This window comes from Oncorhynchus tshawytscha, linkage group LG10, assembly GCF_018296145.1.
Source record: "Oncorhynchus tshawytscha isolate Ot180627B linkage group LG10, Otsh_v2.0, whole genome shotgun sequence".
NCBI lineage: Eukaryota > Metazoa > Chordata > Actinopteri > Salmoniformes > Salmonidae > Oncorhynchus > Oncorhynchus tshawytscha.
Window position 1 is genome coordinate 84,321,378 of NC_056438.1, and position 23,108 is coordinate 84,344,485.

General features: G+C 44.3%; 2 protein-coding genes across 3 annotated transcripts in view; one reads left to right on the top strand and one right to left on the bottom strand.

The window, feature by feature from the left end:
- Positions 1-3,347, bottom strand: part of LOC112239223 (elongation factor 1-delta) — a 40,698-nt gene extending 37,351 nt beyond the window's left edge. Inside the window, exon 1 of the mRNA XM_042329276.1 lies at positions 3,195-3,347. The gene's annotated coding sequence lies outside the window, so the exon portion shown is untranslated. The remainder of the gene's footprint in view (positions 1-3,194) is intronic.
- Positions 3,348-3,352: 5 nt separating this feature from the next.
- LOC112239224 (zinc finger protein 135) lies at positions 3,353-21,964 on the top strand. Of its 2 annotated transcripts, XM_024407711.2 has the most exons (4): positions 3,353-3,879; positions 3,974-4,033; positions 10,240-10,352; positions 10,592-10,804. In XM_024407711.2, exons 1-4 carry the CDS (start codon positions 3,780-3,782, stop codon positions 10,676-10,678), a joined length of 360 nt encoding a protein of 119 aa, XP_024263479.1. In that variant the 5' UTR covers positions 3,353-3,779; the 3' UTR covers positions 10,679-10,804. The 2 variants fall into 2 exon arrangements, with proteins under 2 accessions (XP_024263479.1, XP_024263478.1); XM_024407710.2 differs by lacking the exons at positions 10,240-10,352; positions 10,592-10,804 and adding an exon at positions 20,341-21,964.
- The last annotated feature ends 1,144 nt before the right edge of the window (positions 21,965-23,108 follow it).

Here is a 23,108-nt window from a genome sequence, read left to right on the forward strand (position 1 = left end):
TACTGGATTTGAAGCATAGTGGTGGCTGCATCATGGCTATTCTTGATATAGTTTTTCCGGATAAAATAAACTGAACGGAGCGCAGGGAAAAATCCTAGAGGAAAAGCCGTTTGTCTGCTTTACACCAGACACTGGGAGATTAGTTCAACTTTCAGCAGGACAATAACATACACCATGAAGACAGTGAATACTCCAGAATGTTACAGTTTTCACTTAAATCTGCTTGAAAATCTATGGCAAAAGTTGAAAATTGCTGTTTGCCATGATCCTCAACACCTTGACAGAGATTGAAGACTTTTTCAAGAATAATGAGCAAATATTGTACAATCCAGGTGTGGAAAGCTCTTCGAGACACACCCAAAAGACTCACAGCTGGAATCGCTGCCAAAGCCGTTCCAACAGGTATTGACTCGTTGGTGAATAACTTATCAAAATCAAGGTATATTTATTTTCATTAACCTTTAAAATAAAAAATAAAAAAGACAATTAAATTAATTTTAATTCCACTTTGTAACAATAAAATGTATAAAATCCAAGGGGTGAATACCTCAGATTCTTTATGGGCAGATCATGTTATGCCATTAGCCCATAGGATCCCATTCAACTTGGAAACACATAAAATACCTTAGAAACACCCGTATCCACATCCTAATAGACCAATATTAATATGTTTGGAGAATTATGTTTTATTTTTTAAGGGTCTAAGGGTCTAATTTTTTAAGTCACTTCATGCCTAAAGAGTGACTGCCTTTAAAAAGCAACAAATCCCTTTGAAAACGGTCTGTTGCATTGAGCCAGAAACATTTATTCTTGTGTCAAAATTGACTACGAAGTGTAAATATGATAATTTGTCATATTGTCAGTCTGGTCTAAAACAGAGTTTGGAACATCTGTGCGTCACAACAGGTAAATGGAAGTGTTTTTTACATTTTTTATTTTACCTTTATTTAACTAGGCAAGTCAGTTAAGAACAAATTCTTATTTTCAATGACGGCCTAGGAACAGTGGGTTAACTGCCTGTTCAGAGGCAGAACGACAGATTTGTACCTTGTCAACTCGGGGGTTTGAACCTTCCGGTTACTAGTCCAACGCTCTAACCACTAGGTCCGTTTGCCAACTAACATGGGGTGAACAGCTGCGTTGATTGCTCTCTGTCCAATACACAGTGAGACAGACCTGCCAATCAGCGCCGACATTGTTCACACAAGACAACACGTCACATATATTTTACGTGGGAAATACTGCACCAGACGCATTAGTTTGATGTCAAATTGCGTGACTAAGACCTCCTCGGCAAAAACTTCAAATGAATTACAGATTGCGTGAGTCATCTTAGATTCTTTCTGATCTGATGATTTGGAGGAAATACACCTAAACTGAAGTCTTGTTTTTTGACGTGTTCAGTGGCACCAAGTCCACTTTTAAAAATACACGTAATAACAGTACCTCTAGTTACGCTAAAATAAGGGGTGTTTTTGTCAATTGCATTAAGATCAGTGATTTATCTCAAATAATTATAACTATCTCAAAACCGGTGCCCCCTCACATTGACTCTGTACCGGTACCCCCTGTATATAGGCTCCACATTGACTCTGTACCGGTACCCCCTGTATATAGCCTCCACATTGACTCTGTACCGTAATACCCTGTATAAAGCCTCCACATTGACTCTGTACCGTAATACCCTGTATAAAGCCTCCACATTGACTCTGTACCGTAATACCCTGTATAAAGCCTCCACATATTTAGCTCCACTATTGTTATTTAGTGCTGCTCTTTAATTATTTGTTTTTCATCTGTTACTTACACATACATACACATATATATTTTTTAATAGGTATTTTCTTAAAACGGCAAAGTTGGTTAAGGGCTTGTAAGTAAGCATTCCACTGTTGTATTCAGCATGTGACAAAAACAATTAAATTTTAGGATTAACAAGTGACGGTTTGATGTAGATTTGGGTTACAGAATCTAAGAGATCAGTACAGTTTTACAATGCCAAACTATAGAACACTCATCTCCAAAACCCGCTCATCATTAATGTAATGCACCAATATTTAGACAAATAAAACCTACACTTCAGTAATTTTAGCTTATCCAAATATGAGTACATAAAATATTCATACACAAGTAATAATGACAAGAAACAAGATTCAGAAAAGATTGCTAAATACATTTTCATTTGAAATATATTTGTTTTCAGTGTTGTTTAACTCAGGACTTTTCATTAGCTGAACAATTACACAAATATTAGATTTGGATGTATTACTTTTTTAGACTTTGAAAACTGTTGGAAGTTGTGGACATGTCTAGTGATCATGGCTTCCTATAGCATCATGGTACATGTCTAGTGATCATGGCTTCCTATAGCATCATGGTACATGTCTAGTGATCATGGCTTCCTATAGCATCATGGTACATGTCTAGTGATCATGGCTTCCTATAGCATCATGGTACATGTCTAGTGATCATGGCTTCCTATAGCATCATGGTACATGTCTAGTGATCATGGCTTCCTATAGCATCATGGTACATGTCTAGTGATCATGGCTTCCTATAGCATCATGGTACATGTCTAGTGATCATGGCTTCCTATAGCATCATGGTACATGTCTAGTGATCATGGCTTCCTATAGCATCATGGTACATGTCTAGTGATCATGGCTTCCTATAGCATCATGGTACATGTCTAGTGATCATGGCTTCCTATAGCATCATGGTACATGTCTAGTGATCATGGCTTCCTATAGCATCATGGTACATGTCTAGTGATCATGGCTTCCTATAGCATCATGGTACATGTCTAGTGATCATGGCTTCCTATAGCATCATGGTACATCTGGTGTTCAGTTTCTCATGACAGACATGACATTAAAAAAATTCGAAACAATTCAGGATAAAAGAGCTTTGCTCCATTTCATATTGGACTTGATTGTCATGCAAACGTTTTGTTTTCCCCTTGAAAGGACATTACTAGTTGACAAAGAGCAAGTCCGTGCAAGTAACTAGTAGAGTCGTGTGGCAGGGAAAACTCTGCAGGGTAACTTCAGCTGAAGTTTGGCATGCCGAAAGTTGCTACTTATTCGGCCACGTGCTATTAAATATTCCCCGTTAAAAATGTTTTCTAACTAAAAGAACATTCCCCTCAACTATAGATACTTGGAGGTGTAAAATAATCAGTTAGTTTGACTCACTGTGTTTTTTTTATCGAGGTTTTATAGTTGAGTCGGAGTTGCCGGCGTGCACCCTGCTGTAATCGGACGATCCAAAAGAAGTGGACAGGATGGACGAACAGTAGTTGTTCAGAAAGGAAGGGGGAGTGGGGGGGACTTTTAGAAGTTTATATCCTGCGTGGCGGAACTATTAAACGATATAAAGAGATAGTGACCACTATATGAAACTGTAAAGACCTATTCGTTTACGGTTTAGTTAGCAGTGAAAAGCTAGTTCATGTTTTTACCATTTTTTTAATGTACTTGCTCAGTTGGTACGCACCAACATTCAAAACAGCAGCTACCACAATGCACTGCGCTTAGGGTGTGTCGTAAAACTTGATCCGGTAAGAAAAGAGGAGAGGAAAGTTTTTATCAAACAACAAAACAAGTCTTTCAAGTAGCTCGCTGTTTGTAGAAAATCTGATTTAGGTTTAGCCATTGGTTTTCGTTCTACTTGGGACTGTGAAATTCGTAGAGTTTATCTGCTATATAACTCACCGTTGACAGATAGCTAGCTAGCCTAGTAACATAGATGGTAAAAACACAGAACTGGATACAGCAGAGATGGTATCAATCAACCCAGTGGACTCTGATCCGGTACTCGGGATCAACGTTGTGGTGAAGGATGAAGACGGAGAGGTAGTGGATTATTTAGCTGAACCAAGTAAGTTTTAATGGATCCATGTAGCTAAACTGTATGTTCTTGTGATATTATTTCTTGTTATAGCCTATCTGTGTTTTTATTCTGTTTAAAATAGGGCTGTCCTGGTGTGTGAAAGAGGAACAAGAAGAGGTACCGTGTCACCTAGAAGAACACGGTAAGTCTGATTGGGTGATAATAGAAAGAAATATTTATGGCGTATTTTTGTAGTCACTAAAGCCGGTGTCGGCATGCTTCAGTTCGGCTGGCGGCTGGCGAACCGTACGAGTATACTCGCATGGTCCCTAAAATGACGTTCGCTTGAAAAACAAAAAAAATAAGGGGGAAAGCAGCAATATTACCCAGGAACAGTAGAGGGCGGTGAGCTGGTAATAGCCATCTACGGCCAAACAAGGAAGCGACAACAACCAAACAAGGAAGAAACGTACTGGAGAAAATAAACAAAGATTTTTATAACTGAAAGAAGATAGACTACAGCCTGTTGTTTCCAAAGGGAACAAATGAGTCATTGTGGGCAGAACAATTAAGGAGGTGGGCAGAGCCAGAGATCCTATTGGCGTGTTCTGGCATTCATCTGCATATTTCCGTTAGGGAACGCCTACTCTGGTGTGTGCTATAACTTAATTCTCTTTTGCACTCCTCCTAAGCAACGCTATTTTTAAAAACCTTTTCAGAAGGTAAAGTCTACTAAACGTAGTCCACTCTGTTCATAACATATTCTAGTTTTGGGAACAGAAAACTGTATTGACATCAAATGTTTAAATTGATGAGAAAATATGCAGAATGTAGGCCAAAATCCATCTCGGTTGTCTTCTCCCACTGCTGGTCAGTGAGCAGGCAGATGCTTGACATTTATGCATCCGGTGAAATATCTGTCACATTGTTCTATATGTGATATAATAGTGTACACAGAGAGACACTTGACTGGCGAGATAATGATAGTTGTGCGAATTGCCCGGGATCTACTAGATTTGATATACTTAGAGGCATAATAGGGATCTACAATCAATCAATCAAATGTATTTATAAAGCCCTTCGTACATCAGCTGATAAGTGCTGTACAGAAACCCAGCCTAAAAACCCAAACAGCAAGCAATGCAGGTGTAGAAGCACGGTGGCTAGGGAAAAACTCCCTAGAAAGGCCAAAACCAAGGAAGAAACCTAGATAGGAACCAGGCTCTGAGGGGTGGCCAGTCCTCTTCTGGCTGTGCCGGGTGGAGATTATAACAGAACATGGCCAAGATGTTCAAATGTTCATAAATGACCAGCAGGGTCAAATAATAATAATCACAGTTGTTGTCGAGGGTGCAGCAAGTCAGCACCTCAGGAGTAAATTTCAGTTGGCTTTTCATAGCCGATCATTGAGAGTATCTCTACCGCTCCTGCTGTCTCTAGAGAGTTGAAAACAGCAGGTCTGGGACAGGTAGCACGTCCGCTGAAATGGTCAGGGTTCCATAGCCGCAGGCAGAACAGTTGAAACTGGAGCAGCAGCACGGCCAGGTGGACTGGGGACAGCAAGGAGTCATCATACCAGTTAGTCCTGAGGCGTGGTCCTAGGGCTCAGGTCCTCCTCCGAAAGAGAGAGGATTAGAGAGAGCATACTTAAATTCGCACAGGACACTGGATAAGACAGGATAAATACTCCAGATATAACAGACTGACCCCAGCCCCCTGCCACAAACTACTGCAGCATAAATACTGGAGGCTGAGACAGGAAGGGTCGGGAGACACTGTGGCCCCATCCGATGATACCCCTGGACAGGGCCAAACAGGCAGGATATAACCCCACCCACTTTGCCAAAGCACAGCCCCCACACCACTAGAGGGATATCTTCAACCACCAACTTACCATCCTGATACAAGGCAGAGGAAAGCCCACAAAGATCTCCGCCACGGCACAACCCAAGGGGGGCGCCAACCCGGACAGGAAGATCACGTCAGTGACTCAACCCACTCAAGTGAAGCACCCCTCCTAGGGACGGTATGAAAGAGCACCAGTAAGCCAGTGACTCAGCCCCTGTAATAGGGTTAGAGGCAGAGAATCCCAGTGAAGAGAGGGGAACCGGTCAGACAGAGACAGAAAGGGCGGTTCGTTGCTCCAGAGCCTTTCTGTTCACCTTCACACTCCTGAGTACACTTAATCATATGACCCACTGAAGAGATGAGTCTTCAATAAAGACTTAAAGGTCGAGACCGAGTCTGCATCTCACATGGATAGGTAGACCATTCCATTAAAAATTGGAGCTCTATAGGAGAAAGCCCTGCCTCCAGCTGTTTGCTTAGAAATTCTAGGGGCAGTAAGGAGGCCTGCGTCTTGTGACCGTAGTGTACGTGTAGGTATATACGGCAGGACCAAATCGGAAAGATAGGTAGGAGCAAGCCCATGTAATGCTTTGTTGGTTAGCAGCATCATTTTTGGACAGAAAGTTTCTGATTTTTGCAATGTTACGTAGATGGAAAAAAGCTGTCCTTGAAACAGTCCTTGATATGTTCTTCAAAAGAGAGATCAGGGTCCAGAGTGACACCGAGGTCCTTCACAGTTTTTTTTGAGACGAATGTACAACCATCAAGATTAATTGTCAGATTCAACAGAGGATATCTTTGTTTCTTGGGACCTAGAACAAGCATCTCTGTTTTGTCTGAGTTTAAAAGTAAAACATTTGCCGCCATCCCCTTCCTTATGTCTGAAACGCATGCTTCTAGCAAGGGCAATTTTGGGGCTTCACCATGTTTCATTGAAATGTACAGCTGTGTGTTATCCGCATAGCAGTGAAAGTTAACAATATGTCTCTGAATAACATCACCAAGAGGTAAAATAGATATAGAAAACAATAGCCGTCCTAAAACGGAACCTGATTTGATGTACTAGAATACTAGATTTGATGTACCTAGCAACACACATAATAGGGATCTACTAGATTTGATGTACCTAGCAACACACATAATAGGAATCTACTAGATTTGATGTACCTCGCTATTATTTGTGTTGCTATCTACTAGATTTGATGTACTTAGCAACACAAATAATAGCGATCTACTAGATTTGATGTACCTAGCAACACACATAATAGGGATCTACTAGATTTGATGTACCTAGCAACACAAATAATAGGGATCTACTAGATTTGATGTACCTAGCAACACACATAATAGCGATCTACTAGATTTGATGTACCTAGCAACACACATAAATAGGGATCTACTAGATGTGATGTACCTAGCAACACACATAATAGGGATCTACTAGATTTGATGTACCTAGCAACACATATAAAGACTAAGATGGCGCCAAAGAACATCGTTTTACATTCTAACAACCAATTGTGCAATTTTGTTCATTTGTTTTGTATATTGTGTAACTTCTTTTTTAACTTATTTTGTACATAATGTTGCTGAATCAGAACAGAGATTACTCACCACGGACTGGAAGAAGTGTTTTCCTTTTAACGAGTCTGACGAGAAGGATATACTGCTTTCACTGGAACAGGCCCAGATCCATACCTTTCACTGGAACAGGGTCAGATCCACACCTTTCACTGGAACAGGGCCAGATCCATGCCTTTCACTGGAACAGGGCCAGATCCACGCCTTTCACTGGAACAGGGCCAGATCCACGCCTTTCACTGGAACAGGGCCAGATCCACGCCTTTCACTGGAACAGGCCCAGATCCACGCCTTTCACTGGAACAGGCCCAGATCCACGCCTTTCACTGGAACAGGCCCAGATCCACGCCTTTCACTGGAACAGGCCCAGATCCACGCCTTTCACTGGAACAGGCCCAGATCCACGCCTTTCACTGGAACAGGCCCAGATCCACGCCTTTCACTGGAACAGGCCCAGATCCACGCCTTTCACTGGAACAGGCCCAGATCCACGCCTTTCACTGGAACAGGCCCAGATCCACGCCTTTCACTGGAACAGGCCCAGATCCACGCCTTTCACTGGAACAGGCCCAGATCCACGCCTTTCACTGGAACAGGCCCAGATCCACGCCTTTCACTGGAACAGGCCCAGATCCACGCCTTTCACTGGAACAGGCCCAGATCCACGCCTTTCACTGGAACAGGCCCAGATCCACGCCTTTTGCGTGAAAAAAAGACGCAGGAAAAGGGGCCGCAGATTGGCCAGCCTTCTGAGAATCCGTAGGCGAGCGAGTAAACTGCCACTGCCATCCGTTCTTCTTGCTAACGTGCAATCATTGGAAAATAAATTAAACATACGATTTAAGATTATCCTACCAACGGGACATAAAAAAATGTAACATCTTATGTTTCACCGAGACGTGGCTGAACGACGAAACGGACAATATAGAGCTGGCGTGATTTTCCATGTACTGGCAGAACAGAGACGCTACCTCTGGTAAGACGAGGGGTGGGGGTGTGTGTCTTTTTGTCAATAACAGCTGGTGCGCGATGTCTAATATTAAAGAAGTCTCAAGGTATTGCTCGCCTGAGGTAGAGTACCTTATGATAAGCTGTAGACCACACGATCTACCAAGGGAGTTCTGATCTGTATTATTTGTAGCCGTCTACACAGACCGACGCTGGCACTAAGAGCGCACTCAACCAGCTGTATAAGGCCATAAGTAAACAAGAAAATGCTCACCCAGAAGCTGCGCCCCTAGTGGCCGGGGACTTTAATGCAGGGAAACTTAAATCAGTTTTACCACATTTTACCAGCATGTCACATGTGCAACCAGAGAAAAACAATCATAGACCACCTTTACTCCATATACAGACATGCATACAAAGCTCTCCCTCCATTTGGCAAATCTGATCATAATTCTATCCTCCTGATTCCTGCTTACAAGCAAAAATGACAAACAAAACCTTTAAACAGGTCAACATTCACAAAGCCGCTGGGCCAGACTGATTACCAGAGCGTGTACTCAAGGCATGGACCAACTGTCAAGTGTCTTCACTGACATTTTTGTTGTTGTTGTATTTTTCACCCCTTTTTTTGCCCTTTTTTCATGGTATCCAATTGGTAGTTACAGTCTTGTCTCATCGCTGCAACTCCCGTACGGACTCTGGGGAGGCGAAGGTCGAGAGCCATGCATCCTCCGAAACACAACCCAACCAACCCTCACTGTTTCTTGACACAATGCCCATCCAACCCGGAAGCCAGCCGCACAAATGTATCGGAGGAAACACCATACACCTAGCGACCGTGTCACTGACATTTTCAACCTGGTCTGTAATACCTACATGTTTCAAGCAGACCACCGTAGTCCCTGTGCCCAAGGAAGTGAAGGTAACCTGCCTAAATGATTACCGCCCCGTGGCACTCACGTCGGTAGCCATGAAGTGCTTTGAAAGGCTGGTCATGGCTCACATCAACAGCATCCTCCCGGGCACCCTAGACCCACTCCAATTCGCATACCGCCCCAACAGATCCACCGATGACGCAATCTCAATCGCACTCCACACTGCCCTTTCACACCTGAACAAAAGGAACACCTATGTGAGAATGCTGTTCATTGACTACAGCTCAGCGTTCAACACCATAGTGCCCTCAAAGCTCATCACTAAGCTAAGGACCCTGGGACTAAACACCTCCCCTCTGCAACTGGATCCTGGACCTCCTAATGGGCTGCCCCAGGTGGTGAGAGTAGGCAACAATTTGTCTGCCACACTGATCCTCAACACAGGGGCCCCTCAGGGGTATGTGCTCAGTCCCCTCCTGTACTCCCTGTTCACCCACGACTGCATGGCCAAGCACGACTCCAACACCATCATTAAGTTTGCTGACGACACAACAGTGGTAGGCCTAATCACCGACAAATACGAGACAGCCTATAGGGAGGAGGTCAGAGACCTGGCAGTGTGGTGTCCACATCACCAACAAACTATCATGGTCCAAGCATACCAAGACAGTCGTGAAGAGGGTACGACAAAGACTATTCCCCCTCAGGAAACTAAAAAGATTTGGCATGGGTCCCCAAATCCTCAAAAGGTTCTACAGATGCACCATTGAGAGCATCCTGACCAGTTGCATCACCGCCTGTTATGGCAACTGCTCGGCATCTGACCGCAAGGCGCTACAGAGGGTAGTGCGTATGGCCCAATACATCACTGGGGCCAAGCTTCTTGCCATCCAGGACCTATATACTTGGCTGTGTCAGAGGAAAGCCCATAAAATTGTCAGAGACTCCAGTCACCCAAGTTATAGACTGTTTTCTCTGCTACCGCACGGCAATCGATACCGGAGCGCCAAGTCTAGGACCAAAAGGCTCCTTAACAGCTTGTGGATGTAGGGGCATAATGGTGGATGTAGGGGTATAATGGTGGATGTAGGGGTATAAGGCTGAGAGAGCAATGGTGGAGTGACTCAAGAGTTCTTTTGGGTCCAAACTGCTGCAGAAGACCCTTTACCACCGCCAGCTGTTCTGCCAGTACCACAACCACAATTCCTTGTGTTTTCCTGGGAGATGCAGCTTCCCCTCCACATGAGAACCTCATGCGCCCGGATCCAGGTATGTTCAATCTAATTTCCCTTGCATACATGTATTCACCTCGATGAGAAATGCCATTTTATTAAGGCTTTTGGAATATGGTTTCTAGAAAATTATATGATGTTTAAAAATTAAAAAAATAAATAATAATAATTAAAATGTATCTCAGACATGTATGTATCTGCCATATATCCTCTCATTCACAGGTGTCTCAATAAACCTGGGCGTACCTTGAACCTTCACCACTCTCGTTCTCACAGGCAGAGAATGCATTCGGCATTATGGCTTCGATGAGGATTCTTGGTCGTCCAATCGAGTGTACCCCTGGAAAGGCTAAGGATGTGTGACCCTCCACAACTACCTTTCTTCCATAGATGAAGCTCATCAGCCAAACAGAAATTACCAAAAATATGTGGACACCTGCTGGTCCAACATCTCATTCCAAAATCATGGGCATTAATATGGAGTTGTCCCCCCCCTTTGCTGCGATAACAGCCTCCACTCTTCTGGGAAGGCTTTCCACTAGATGTTGGAACATTGCTGCTATAACAGCCTCCACTCTTCTGGGAAGGCTTTCCACTAGATGTAGGACCATTGCTGCTATAACAGCCTCCACTCTTCTGGGAAGGCTTTCCACTAGATGTTGGAACATTGCTGCTATAACAGCCTCCACTCTTCTGGGAAGGCTTTCCACTAGATGTAGGACCATTGCTGCTATAGCAGCCTCCACTCTTCTGGGAAGGCTTTCCACTAGATGTTGGACCATTGCTGCTATAGCAGCCTCCACTCTTCTGGGAAGGCTTTCCACTAGATGTTGGAACATTGCTGCTATAGCAGCCTCCACTCTTCTGGGATGGCTTTCCACTAGATGTTGGAACATTGCTGCTATAACAGCCTCCACTCTCCTGGGAAGGCTTTCCACTAGATGTTGGAACATTGCTGCTATAACAGCCTCCACTCTTCTGGGAAGGCTTTCCACTAGATGTCACTAGAGGAACATTGCTGCTATAACAGCCTCCACTCTCCTGGGAAGGCTTTTCACTAGATGTTGGAACATTGCTGCTATAACAGCCTCCACTCTTCTGGGAAGGCTTTCCACTAGATGTTGGAACATTGCTGCTATAACAGCCTCCACTCTTCTGGGAAGGCTTTCCACTAGAAGTTGGAACATTGCTGCAGGGATTGCTTCTATTCAGCCACAAGCATTAGTGAGGTGGGGCACTGATGTTGGGCCATTAGGCCTGGCTTGCAGTCAACCAGCCAACCCCCCCCAGGACATTGCCATGGGTTAGAAGAGGACAACTCAACCCAAGGCCAGCCAATCAGAACAGGCCTTTGTTTTGCCTGCTCACACCCCCCCCCCTGATGGACGCACTGTGAACGAAAGTACTTTGTACTAAAATGTAGAGTTTTAATCTTGTTAATAAATTGAAACCTGATTTTCTGGGCCGTCTCTGTGTAATTTAGATTGAACTACACCATCAGTAGAAAGCCTGTCAGGTCTGTGGCTCTACGTTCTCACAATGTCCATTGAAACACCTTCTATTGAGATGAAGTGCCAACAGAACACACTTTTTCAGCCCACTAGAAAACCTTTATTCTGAAAGTACTAAAGTGTCTGCTGAGAATAGACATGTAAACAAGTGTTTTTATGGGATAAAAATGTGTCAGAGTGGAGTTACAAATATTAGATTTGGCGAGAGTTCATCCATGAAATCAGCTATAGGACCCGGTGGAATGGAGGAGGAGAGGGGGGACATTAGGGGTGTCTGGAGAACAGTGTACATGGAGGAGAGGGGGACATTAGGGGTGTCTGGAGAACAGTGTACATGTTGAGGAGGAGAGGGGGACATTAGGGGTGTCTGGAGAACAGTGTACATGTTGAGGAGGAGAGGAGGGACATTAGGGGTGTCTGGAGAACAGTGTACATGGAGGAGAGGGGGACATTAGGGGTGTCTGGAGAACAGTGTACATAGAGGAGAGGGGGACATTAGGGGTGTCTGGAGAACAGTGTACATAGAGGAGGGGGGACATTAGGGGTGTCTGGAGAACAGTGTACATGGAGGAGAGGGGGGACATTAGGGGTGTCTGGAGAACAGTGTACATAGAGGAGAGGGGGGACATTAGGGGTGTCTGGAGAACAGTGTACATAGAGGAGAGGGGGACATTAGGGGTGTCTGGAGAACAGTGTACATGGAGGAGAGGAGGGACATTAGGGGTGTCTGGAGAACAGTGTACATAGAGGAGAGGGGGACATTAGGGGTGTCTGGAGAACAGTGTACATAGAGGAGAGGGGGTACATTAGGGGTGTCTGGAGAACAGTGTACATGTTGAGGAGGAGAGGGACATTAGGGGTGTCTGGAGAACAGTGTACATAGAGGAGAGGAGGGACATTAGGGGTGTCTGGAGAACAGTGTACATAGAGGAGAGGAGGGACATTAGGGGTGTCTGGAGAACAGTGTACATGGAGGAGAGGAGGGACATTAGGGTGTCTGGAGAACAGTGTACATAGAGGAGAGGAGGGACATTAGGGGTGTCTGGAGAACAGTGTACATGTTGAGGAGGAGAGGGGGACATTAGGGGTGTCTGGAGAACAGTGTACATGGAGGAGAGGGGGACATTAGGGGTGTCTGGAGAACAGTGTACATAGAGGAGAGGGGGACATTAGGGGTGTCTGGAGAACAGTGTACATAGAGGGAGAGGGGGACATTAGGGGTGTCTGGAGAACAGTGTACATAGAGGAGAGGGGGACATTAGGGGTGTCTGGGGAACAGTGTACATAGAGGGAGGGGGGACATTAGGGGTGTCTGGAGAACAGTGTACATAGAGGAGAGGGGGACATTAGGGGTGTCTGGAGAACAGTGTACATGTTGAGGAGGAGAGGAGGGACATTAGGGGTGTCTGGAGAACAGTGTATATGTTGAGGAGGAGAGGGGGACATTAGGGGTGTCTGGAGAACAGTGTACATAGAGGAGAGGGGGACATTAGGGGTGTCTGGAGAACAGTGTACATAGAGGAGAGGGGGACATTAGGGGTGTCTGGAGAACAGTGTACATGTTGAGGAGGAGAGGGGGACATTAGGGGTGTCTGGAGAACAGTGTACATAGAGGAGAGGGGGACATTAGGGGGGGACAGGGGGGACATTAGGGGTGTCTGGAGAACAGTGTACATAGAGGAGAGGGGGACATTAGGGGTGTCTGGAGAACAGTGTACATAGAGGAGAGGGGGACATTAGGGGTGTCTGGAGAACAGTGTACATAGAGGAGAGGGGGACATTAGGGGTGTCTGGAGAACAGTGTACATAGAGGAGAGGGGGACATTAGGGGTGTCTGGAGAACAGTGTACATAGAGGAGAGGGGACATTAGGGGTGTCTGGAGAACAGTGTACATAGAGGAGAGGGGGACATTAGGGGTGTCTGGAGAACAGTGTACATAGAGGAGAGGGGGACATTAGGGGTGTCTGGAGAACAGTGCACATGGTAGGAGAAGACTGGGGACATGAGTGTCTGGGGAACGGTGTACATGGAGAGGAGGGGGGACATTAGGGGTGTCTGGAGAACAGTGCACATGGTAGGAGAAGACTGGGGACATGAGTGTCTGGGGAACGGTGTACATGGAGAGGAGGGGGAACATTAGGAGTGTCTGACTAGCTCTAGGAAGAGTCTTGGTGGTTCCAAACGTGTTCTATTTAAGAATGATGGAGGCCATTGTGTTCTTGGGGACCTTCAATGCTGCAGACATTTTTCGGTACCCTTCCCCAGATCTGTGCCTCGACACAATCCTGTCTCGGTGCTCTGCGGACAATTCATTTGACCTCATGACTTGGTTTCTGCTCTGACATGCACTGTCAACTGTGGGACTTTATATTGACATGTGTCTGCTTTTCCAAATCATGTCCAATCAATTGAATGAAGTTTGCGGAAGACACAACAGTGGTAGGCTTGATTACCAACAACGACGAGACGGCCTACAGGGAGGAGGTGAGGGCCCTCGGAGTGTGGTGTCAGGAAAATAACCTCACACTCAACGTCAACAAAACTAAGGAGATGATTGTGGACTTCAGGAAACAGCAGAGGGAACACCCCCCCATCCACATCGATGGAACAGTAGTGGAGAGGGTAGCAAGTTTTAAGTTCCTCGGCATACACATCACAGACAAACTGAATTGGTCCACTCACACAGACAGCATCGTGAGGAAGGCGCAGCAGCGCCTCTTCAACCTCAGGAGGCTGAAGAAATTCGGCTTGTCACCAAAAGCACTCACAAACTTCTACAGATGCACAATCGAGAGCATCCTGGCGGGCTGTATCACCGCCTGGTATGGCAACTGCACCGCCCTCAACCGTAAGGCTCTCCAGAGGGTAGTGAGGTCTGCACAACGCATCACCGGGGCAAACTACCTGCCCTCCAGGACATCTACACCACCCGATGTTACAGGAAGGCCATAAAGATCATCAAGGACATCAACCACCCGAGCCACTGCCTGTTCACCCCGCTGTCATCCAGAAGGCGAGGTCAGTACAGGTGCATCAAAGCTGGGACCGAGAGACTGAAAAACAGCTTCTATCTCAAGGCCATCAGACTGTTAAACAGCCACCACTAACATTGAGTGGCTACTGCCAACACACTGTCAATGACACTGACTCTACTCCAGCCACTTTAATCATGGGAATTGACGGGAAATGATGTAAATATATCACTAGCCACTTTAAACAATGCTACCTTATATAATGTTACTTACCCTACATTATTCATCTCATATGCATACGTAGATACTGTACTCTATATCATCGACTGCATCCTTATGTAATACATGTATCACTTGCCACTTTAACTATGCCACTTGGTTTACATACTTATCTCATATGTATATACTGTACTCGATATCATCTACTGTATCTTGCCTATGCTGCTCTGTACCATCACTCATTCATATATCCTTATGTACATATTCTTTATCCCCTTACACTGTGTATAAGACAGTTTTTTTGGAATTGTTAGTTAGATTACTTGTTTGTTATTACTGCATTGTTGGAACTAGAAGCACAAGCATTTCGCTACACTCGCATTAACATCTGCTAACCATGTGTATGTGACAAATACAATTTGATTTGATTTGATTTGAATTTACCACAGGTGAAAGCAAAGAGAACTGAACTAAATGACTATCGCCCCGTAGCACTCATTTCTGTCATCATGAAGTGTTTGAGAGACTAGTCAAGGATCATATCACCTCCACCCTACCTGCCACCCTAGACCCACTCCAATTTGTTTACCGCCCCAATAGGTCTACAGAAGATGCAATCGCCATCACTCTGCACACTGCCCTTTCCCATCTGGACAAGAGGAATACCTATGTAAGAATGCTGTTCATTGACTACAGCTCAGCATTTAACACCATAGTACCCTCCAAGCTCATCATTAAGCTGGAGGCCCTGGGTCTCAACCCCACCCTGTGCAACTGGTTCCTGGACTTCCTGACGGGCCGCCCCAAGGTGGTGAGCTCCACCCCGCTGATCCTCAACACTGGGGCCCCACAAGGGTGCGTGCTCAGCCCCCTCCTGTACCCCTCCCTCTCTTGTACTCCCAGGCCTGAGGGCACACACTTTCTAGTAGGCTTAAATTTAAAATTTGGCAAATAGGAGTGGCAATATTGTCCCCTATCATCCTCAGTAATTAAACTGTTAAACAGCCATCACTAACACAGAGAGGCTGCTGCCTACACACCGACTCAAAATCATTGGCCACTTTAATATATGGATGACCAGTCACTTTAATAATGAATAAATCTGTTACATCTTGCCTATGCTGCTCAGTCATCGCTCATCCAAATATTTATATGTACTTATTCTTATTCCATCCCTTTACATTCAACATCTGAAGGATGTTCAATGGAAACAGGATGCACCTGAGCTCAATTTCAAGTCTCATAGCAAAGGGTCTGAATACCTTTGTAAATAAGCCCTCTGTTTTTTATTTTGGATAAATGGGCAAATGTTTTTGCTTTGTCATCATGGGGTATTGTATGTAGATTGAGATGTTTATTTAAATGAATCCATTTTAGAATTAGGCTGTAACGTAATAAAATGTGGAAAAAGTTAAAGGGTCCGGATGCTTTCCGGAATGCTCCGTAAATCACAAAGGCTTCATTAATCATAAAGGCCATGTTAACTGTTATTATATCATAGAACATGGAACATGTTTACCTTATTTTCAGCCTTAATTCCAGAACCCCATTCCTTCCCCATTCATTTTTCCATAGGGAAACGAACCAGGGTAACTTATTTCCTGGTTTCAGGGCTGATGAAAATCTTTGTTTATGGGGGGGGGTTCCTAAATAGAATTATATTTCAATGATTCTACCGATTTGCATTCCATCAATGTTTAAGCAGTGTAAAGCTATTGTTAAAGAGTGTATGGGAGGGAAACGACCTGCATCAGCATGCAGAAAATACATGCCCCTAAAGGAAAGGACTTCCAGATGTGGAACTGTCCAACGTGACCTCTCCAACGTGATCTCTCCCAACGTGACCTCTCCAACGTGACCTCTCCGAGACCACTCCAGCGTGACCTCTCCGAGACCTGTCCAACGTGACCTCCAGTGTGAACTCTCCAACGTGAACTCTCCAACGTGACCTCTCCGAGACCTCTCCAACGTGACCTCTCCAACGTGACCTCTCCAACGTGACCTCTCCGACGTGATCTCTCCAACGTGACCTCTCCAACGTGACCTCTCCAACGTGATCTCTCCAACGTGACCTCTCTGTCATCTCTCCAACGTGACCTCCAACGTGACCTCTCCAACGTGACCTCTCCGAGGCCTGTCCAACGTGATCTCCAGCGTGACCTCTCAACGTGATCTCTCCAACGTGACCTCTCCAACGCGATCTCTCCAACGTGACCTCTCCGAGACCTCTCCAACGTGACCTCTCCGAGACCTCTCCAACGTGACCTCTCCGAGACCTGTCCAACGTGAACTCCAACGTGACCTCTCCAACGTGATCTCTCCAACGTGACCTCTCCAACGCGATCTCTCCAACGTGACCTCTCCGAGACCTCTCCAACGTGACCTCTCCGAGACCTGTCCAACGTGACCTCCAACGTGACCTCTCCAACGTGACCTCCAGCGTGACCTCTCCAACGTGAGCTCTCCGACGTGAGCTCTCCGTGACCTCTCCGTGATCTCTCCAACGTGACCTCCAACGTGACCTCTCCAACGTGACCTCTCCAGCGATCCAGAACAGCTAAACACTAGAGGAAGTTGAGGAGAGATGGTTTGAATTTGAACGGGGTTTAACAGCTCCTTTTGGACCGCTACATATTCTGTCCCAAAAAGAGCCAATGATATTCAGAGCATTAATCCATTTCGCGGCCATTCCTGAGCGGCCTGGTTGTCAGTACATACAACGATCAGAGAGTCTCCACACAGACAAAGAAATGCTTTTGTCTGGTACTGTGTGAGGAAGCAGTCTATAATGTGGGGGAAATGGGTCAAAGAAGGGTTCCTACTCTGGGAGACCTGAACAAGAATAAGGTATTTTTGTATAAAGTGTGTGATAGTGATATATGCTAATTAAAATCTTTCTCTACACTAGGTGGTGCCATTATGTCAAAAAGGCAACAATGTTGTAGAAGATGTGTTTTCATCACCAAGCTCTGTACAATCAGCATGTTCATCATGTGAACCTGTAGCAGAGGGACAATGTGACGTAAGAAGTAGAGGATGATAAACCGATATATCGACAACGTCCAAAGATTTTATCGAGGACATTTTACTGATATCGATCTGAAGTCTGTTAATCAAATGACGTTCAAAAATAGTCTGATTTTTAAAGGGTGAAATAAAAAGACAGTAACTGCTTATTGATTTGATAAACATATCATTCAATTGATCATTATTGTGATAAATCAGTCCATTTATTGTGAAATGGGTTTTGGTCATAATCACCCAGTTCAAATAAGAGGATATGATTGTATATTAACTCAGATATTGGGGGAAATGTCAGAGAAGCCAATAGAAAGGTAAAAATTCATAGATTTTATGTCCCTCCTGTAGAGTTCCATAGGATGATGTGAAGGAAATGTGTAATGCATAGATGCATTGTGGGAAAGCCCGATTGTGCACCCCCTATGGGACAAAGCCTTATAGTGCATGGGAGATGGCCTTGGATCCCAGGTACCTACTTATAGGTCACCAAAGCTGTCTGTTGATTGACATTTGAAATAAGAGAGATTAACCAGACAGAATGTAAAATATTATGTTGAGGTATTTTGTTAAGGCTAGTCCTAAAATATTGGAAAAGCTCTGAGTCGTTTGTTTTTGATTTAACCTTTCTTTAACTAGGCAAGTCAGTTCAGGACAAATTCTTATTTTACAATGAAGGCCTCCCCCGTGTGGACAGAATGGATGAATACTTTGATAAAATCAACATTGTATGAAATCATGTTGGCAAAGAGGCCAGAGAAAACCAATCCAGACTTCAAGATGAGATGGGAACACTTCCCGTGTTTCCTTTAGGGCACACAACAGAATATCATGAACTCGCAGATCATTTATCAGGAAAACATCTCTATGGTTTTGCAGTGTCTGTTTTCTCCCTATGGATTTGTATTAGTGTTTTCTTGTTTAATACAGTACCAGTCAAAAGTTTGGACACACCGACTCATTCAATAGTTTTTCTTTATTTTTTTACTATTTTCTACATTGTAGAATAATATAGAAGACATCAAAACTATGAAATAACACATATGGAATCATGTAGTAACCAAAAAAGTGTCAAACTAATTAAAATGTTATTTTTGAGATTCTTCAAAATAGCCACCCTTTGCCTTGATTGCAGCTTTGCACACTCTTGTCATTCTCTCATCCAGCTTCATGAGGAATGCTTTTCCAACAGTCTTGAAGGAGTTCCCACATATGCTGAGCACTTGTTGGCTGCTTTTCCTTCACTCTGTGGTCCAACTCATCCCAAACCATCTCATTTGGGTTTAGGTCGGGTGATTGTGGAGGCCAGGTCATCTGATGCAGCACTCCATCACTCTCCTTCTTGGTCAAATAGCCCTTACACAGCCTGGAGGTGTGTTGGGTCATTGTCTTGTTGAAAAACAAATTATAGTCCCACTAAGCACAAACCAGATGAGATGGCGTATTGCTGCAGAATGCTGTGGTAGTCATGCTGGTTAAGTGTGCCTTGAATTCTAAATTAAACCAGACAGTGTCACCAGCAAAGCACCATCACACCTCCTCCTCCATGCTTCACAGTGGAAACCACACATGCAGAGATCATCCGTTAACCTACTTTGCGTCTCACAGAGACACTGCGGTTGGAACCAATATTCTCAAATTTGGACTCATTAGACCAAAGGACAGATTTCCACCGGTCTAATCTCCATTACTCGTGTTTCTTGGCCCAAGCAAGTCTCATCTTCTTATCGGTGACCTTTAGTAGTGGTTTCTTTGCAGCAATTCAACCATGAAGGCCTGATTCACGCAGTCTTCTCTGAACAGTTGATGTTGAGATGTGTCTGTTCCTTGAACTCTGAAGAATTTATTTGGGCTGCAATTTCTGAGGCTGGTAACTCTAATGAATTTATCCTCTGCAGCAGAGGTAACTCTGGGTCTTCCTTTCCTGTGGTGGTCCTCATGAGAGCCAGTTTCATCATAGCACTTGATGGTTTTTGCGACTGCACTTGAAGAAACTTTCAAAGCTGTCATCAAGGCCAAAGGTGGCTACTTTGAAGAATCTCAAATAGAAAATATATTTTGATTTGTTTAACACTTTTTTTGGTTACTACATGATTCCATATGTGTTATTTCATGGTTTTGATGTCTTCACTTTTGACTGGTACTGTATGTTGGTTGTTGTTTTGTGTTTAAAGATTAATTGTTTCTACAAAAAAATCAATAAATGAAATTATGTCAAGTTCAAAACTAATAAAATATCCTACATTTGAATACAGCACTATGAAAACATGTCTAAAGTAATGCTGTTCCACTCCTGTCCTGCAGGTGGATGTATAGACCAGGCTATAGACCCTTCAGAATCACTCCAGAAGAATCAGCGGAGTCACACCACTGAAACCAACTACCCTTGCTTAGCCTGTGGGAAGTATTTCTACAACTCATCAACCCTGCGGAGACACATGCGTACTCACACAGGAGAGAGGCCTTATCACTGCTCTGAGTGTGGGCGGAGCTTCAGTCACTCTGGCAACCTGAGGAGTCATCAGGTGATCCACACAGGAGAGAGACCGTACCACTGTCTGGTCTGTGGCAAGAGCTTCAGTCAGCCAGGAGGCCTGGCCAAGCACCAGAGAACACACACAGGAGAGAAGCCATTCCACTGCACTTTCACAGAGTGCGGCAAGAGTTTCTCCAAGTTAGAACACCTACAGATACACCACAGGACTCACACAGGAGAGAAGCCTTACCCCTGCTCTGCCTCTGACTGTGGAAGGAGATTCTCCAACTCAGGCCAGCTGATCCAACACATGCGTACTCACACAGGAGAGAGGCCGTACCACTGCTCAGAGTGTCTGAAGACCTTCTCCCACCCAGGAGCTCTGAAGGACCACCAGAGGATTCACTCAGGAGAGAGACCCTACGTCTGTGCTGTCTCGGCCTGCGGTAAGACGTTTATAAACTCTGGGGCTCTGAAAAAGCACAGCCAAACCCACACAGGGGAAAAACCTCACTGCTGCTCTGACTGTGGGAGAGGCTTCTCCCAGCTGGCTCACCTCCAGGCTCATCAGAGGACTCACACAGGGGAAAGACCCTATCATTGCTCCCTCTGTTGGAAGAGCTTTATCCAACAAGGGCATCTGGACAGGCATAGACGCATCCACCTAGCAGCGGACACACCTGGAGATCAGTTATCCCCTAGCATCAATCCAGATCAGCACATCAGACCGATAGATGATTCACCTGAGGTCTTTGATGAAGAGACTGTACCAGAACAACATGTACATCCTGAATTAATGAGTCACCTTGAATGATTGGTTTGATTGCATAATTCCAGACAGTGTCCATTTTTACACTGTTTCTGCTTGTATCTCACTGCTGCATAAAACCATTGGTGTTATTATTCTGTCAAATATCCTGCAATACATAATGGGGATGGATGGATGCCTCAGCTAAACACAACATTTACACACTTTAGTGTTTTCCCTCTCAGTGAATGTTGAACGTTTCATCGCAGTCTAGTTGATAACAGCACGACTGTATGTGTTGAACATGTACATGCTCTCATAAAACAGGAGTCGAATGAGTTGTTCTACTCTCAACCTTTGTTTAAAACATGGATTTAAAATGAGATAATATAATGCGTTGAGTTTAATAGTATTTCAAATACTATTATGAGTGAAATGCAAAACAAACTGCCTCAGCTGATCAGAGGGAAAGATGTGATGCAAGAGGCTTCTAATAATGATGTGATGCAAGAGGCTTCTAATAATGATGTGATGCAAGAGGCTTCTAATAATGATGTGATGCAAGAGGCTTCTAATAAAGATGTGATGCAAGAGGCTTCTAATAAAGATGTGATGCAAGAGGCTTCTAATAATGATGTGATGCAAGAGGCTTCTAATAATGATGTGATGCAAGAGGCTTCTAATAATGATGTGATGCAAGAGGCTTCTAATAATGATGTGATGCTAATAATGAAGAGGCTTCTAATAAAGATGTGATGCAAGAGGCTTCTAATAAAGATGTGATGCAAGAGGCTTCTAATAATGATGTGATGCAAGAGGCTTCTAATAAAGATGTGATGCAAGAGGCTTCTAATAATGATGTGATGCAAGAGGCTTCTAATAATGATGTGATGCAAGAGGCTTCTAATAAAGATGTGATGCAAGAGGCTTCTAATAATGATGTACAGTGCATTTGGAAAGTATTCAGACCCCTTGATGTTTTCCACATTGTGTTACGTTACAGCCTTATTCTAAAATGTATAAAAAATGTTTAACCCCACATCAATCTACACACAATACCCCATAATGACATCACAATACCCCATAATGACATCACAATACCCCATAATGACAAAGCAAAACATATTTTTTTAAACATTTTTACAAGTGTATTAAAAATAAAAAATGGAAATATTACATCAACATAAGTTTTCAGCCCCTTTACTCAGTACTTTTTAAGCACCTTTGGCAGTGATTACAGGCTTGAGTTTTAGGTATGACTCTACAGCTTGGCACACCTGTATTTAGGGAGTTTCTCCCATTCTTCTCTGCAGATTGATGTGAGGCAATCAAACAGGCAAAACGTCAGTATAAAGACAAAGTGCAGTCACAATTCAACAGCTCAGACACAAGACATATATGGCAGGGTCTACAGACAATCACGGACTACAAAAGGAAAACCAGCCACGTCACGGACACCAACATTTTGCTTGCGGACAAACTAAACACCTTCTTTGCCCACTTTAAGTATAACACAGTGCCACTGACCCGGCCGACATAAGACATTTAAAAATGTTAACCCTTGCAAGGCCGCCGGCCCAGACGGCATCCCTAGCCTCATGTGCAGACCAGCTGGCTGGTGTGTTTATGGACATATTCAATCTCTCTCTATCCCAGTCTGCTGTTCCCACATGCGTGAAGATGGCCACCATTGTTCTTGTACCCAAGAATGCAAAGGTAACTGAGCTAAATGACTACCGCCCCCATCCCATCTGCATAAGAGGAATACCTATGTAAGAGTACTGTTCATTGACTACAACTCAGCATTCAACACCATAGTACCCTCCGAGCTCATCATTAAGCTTGAGG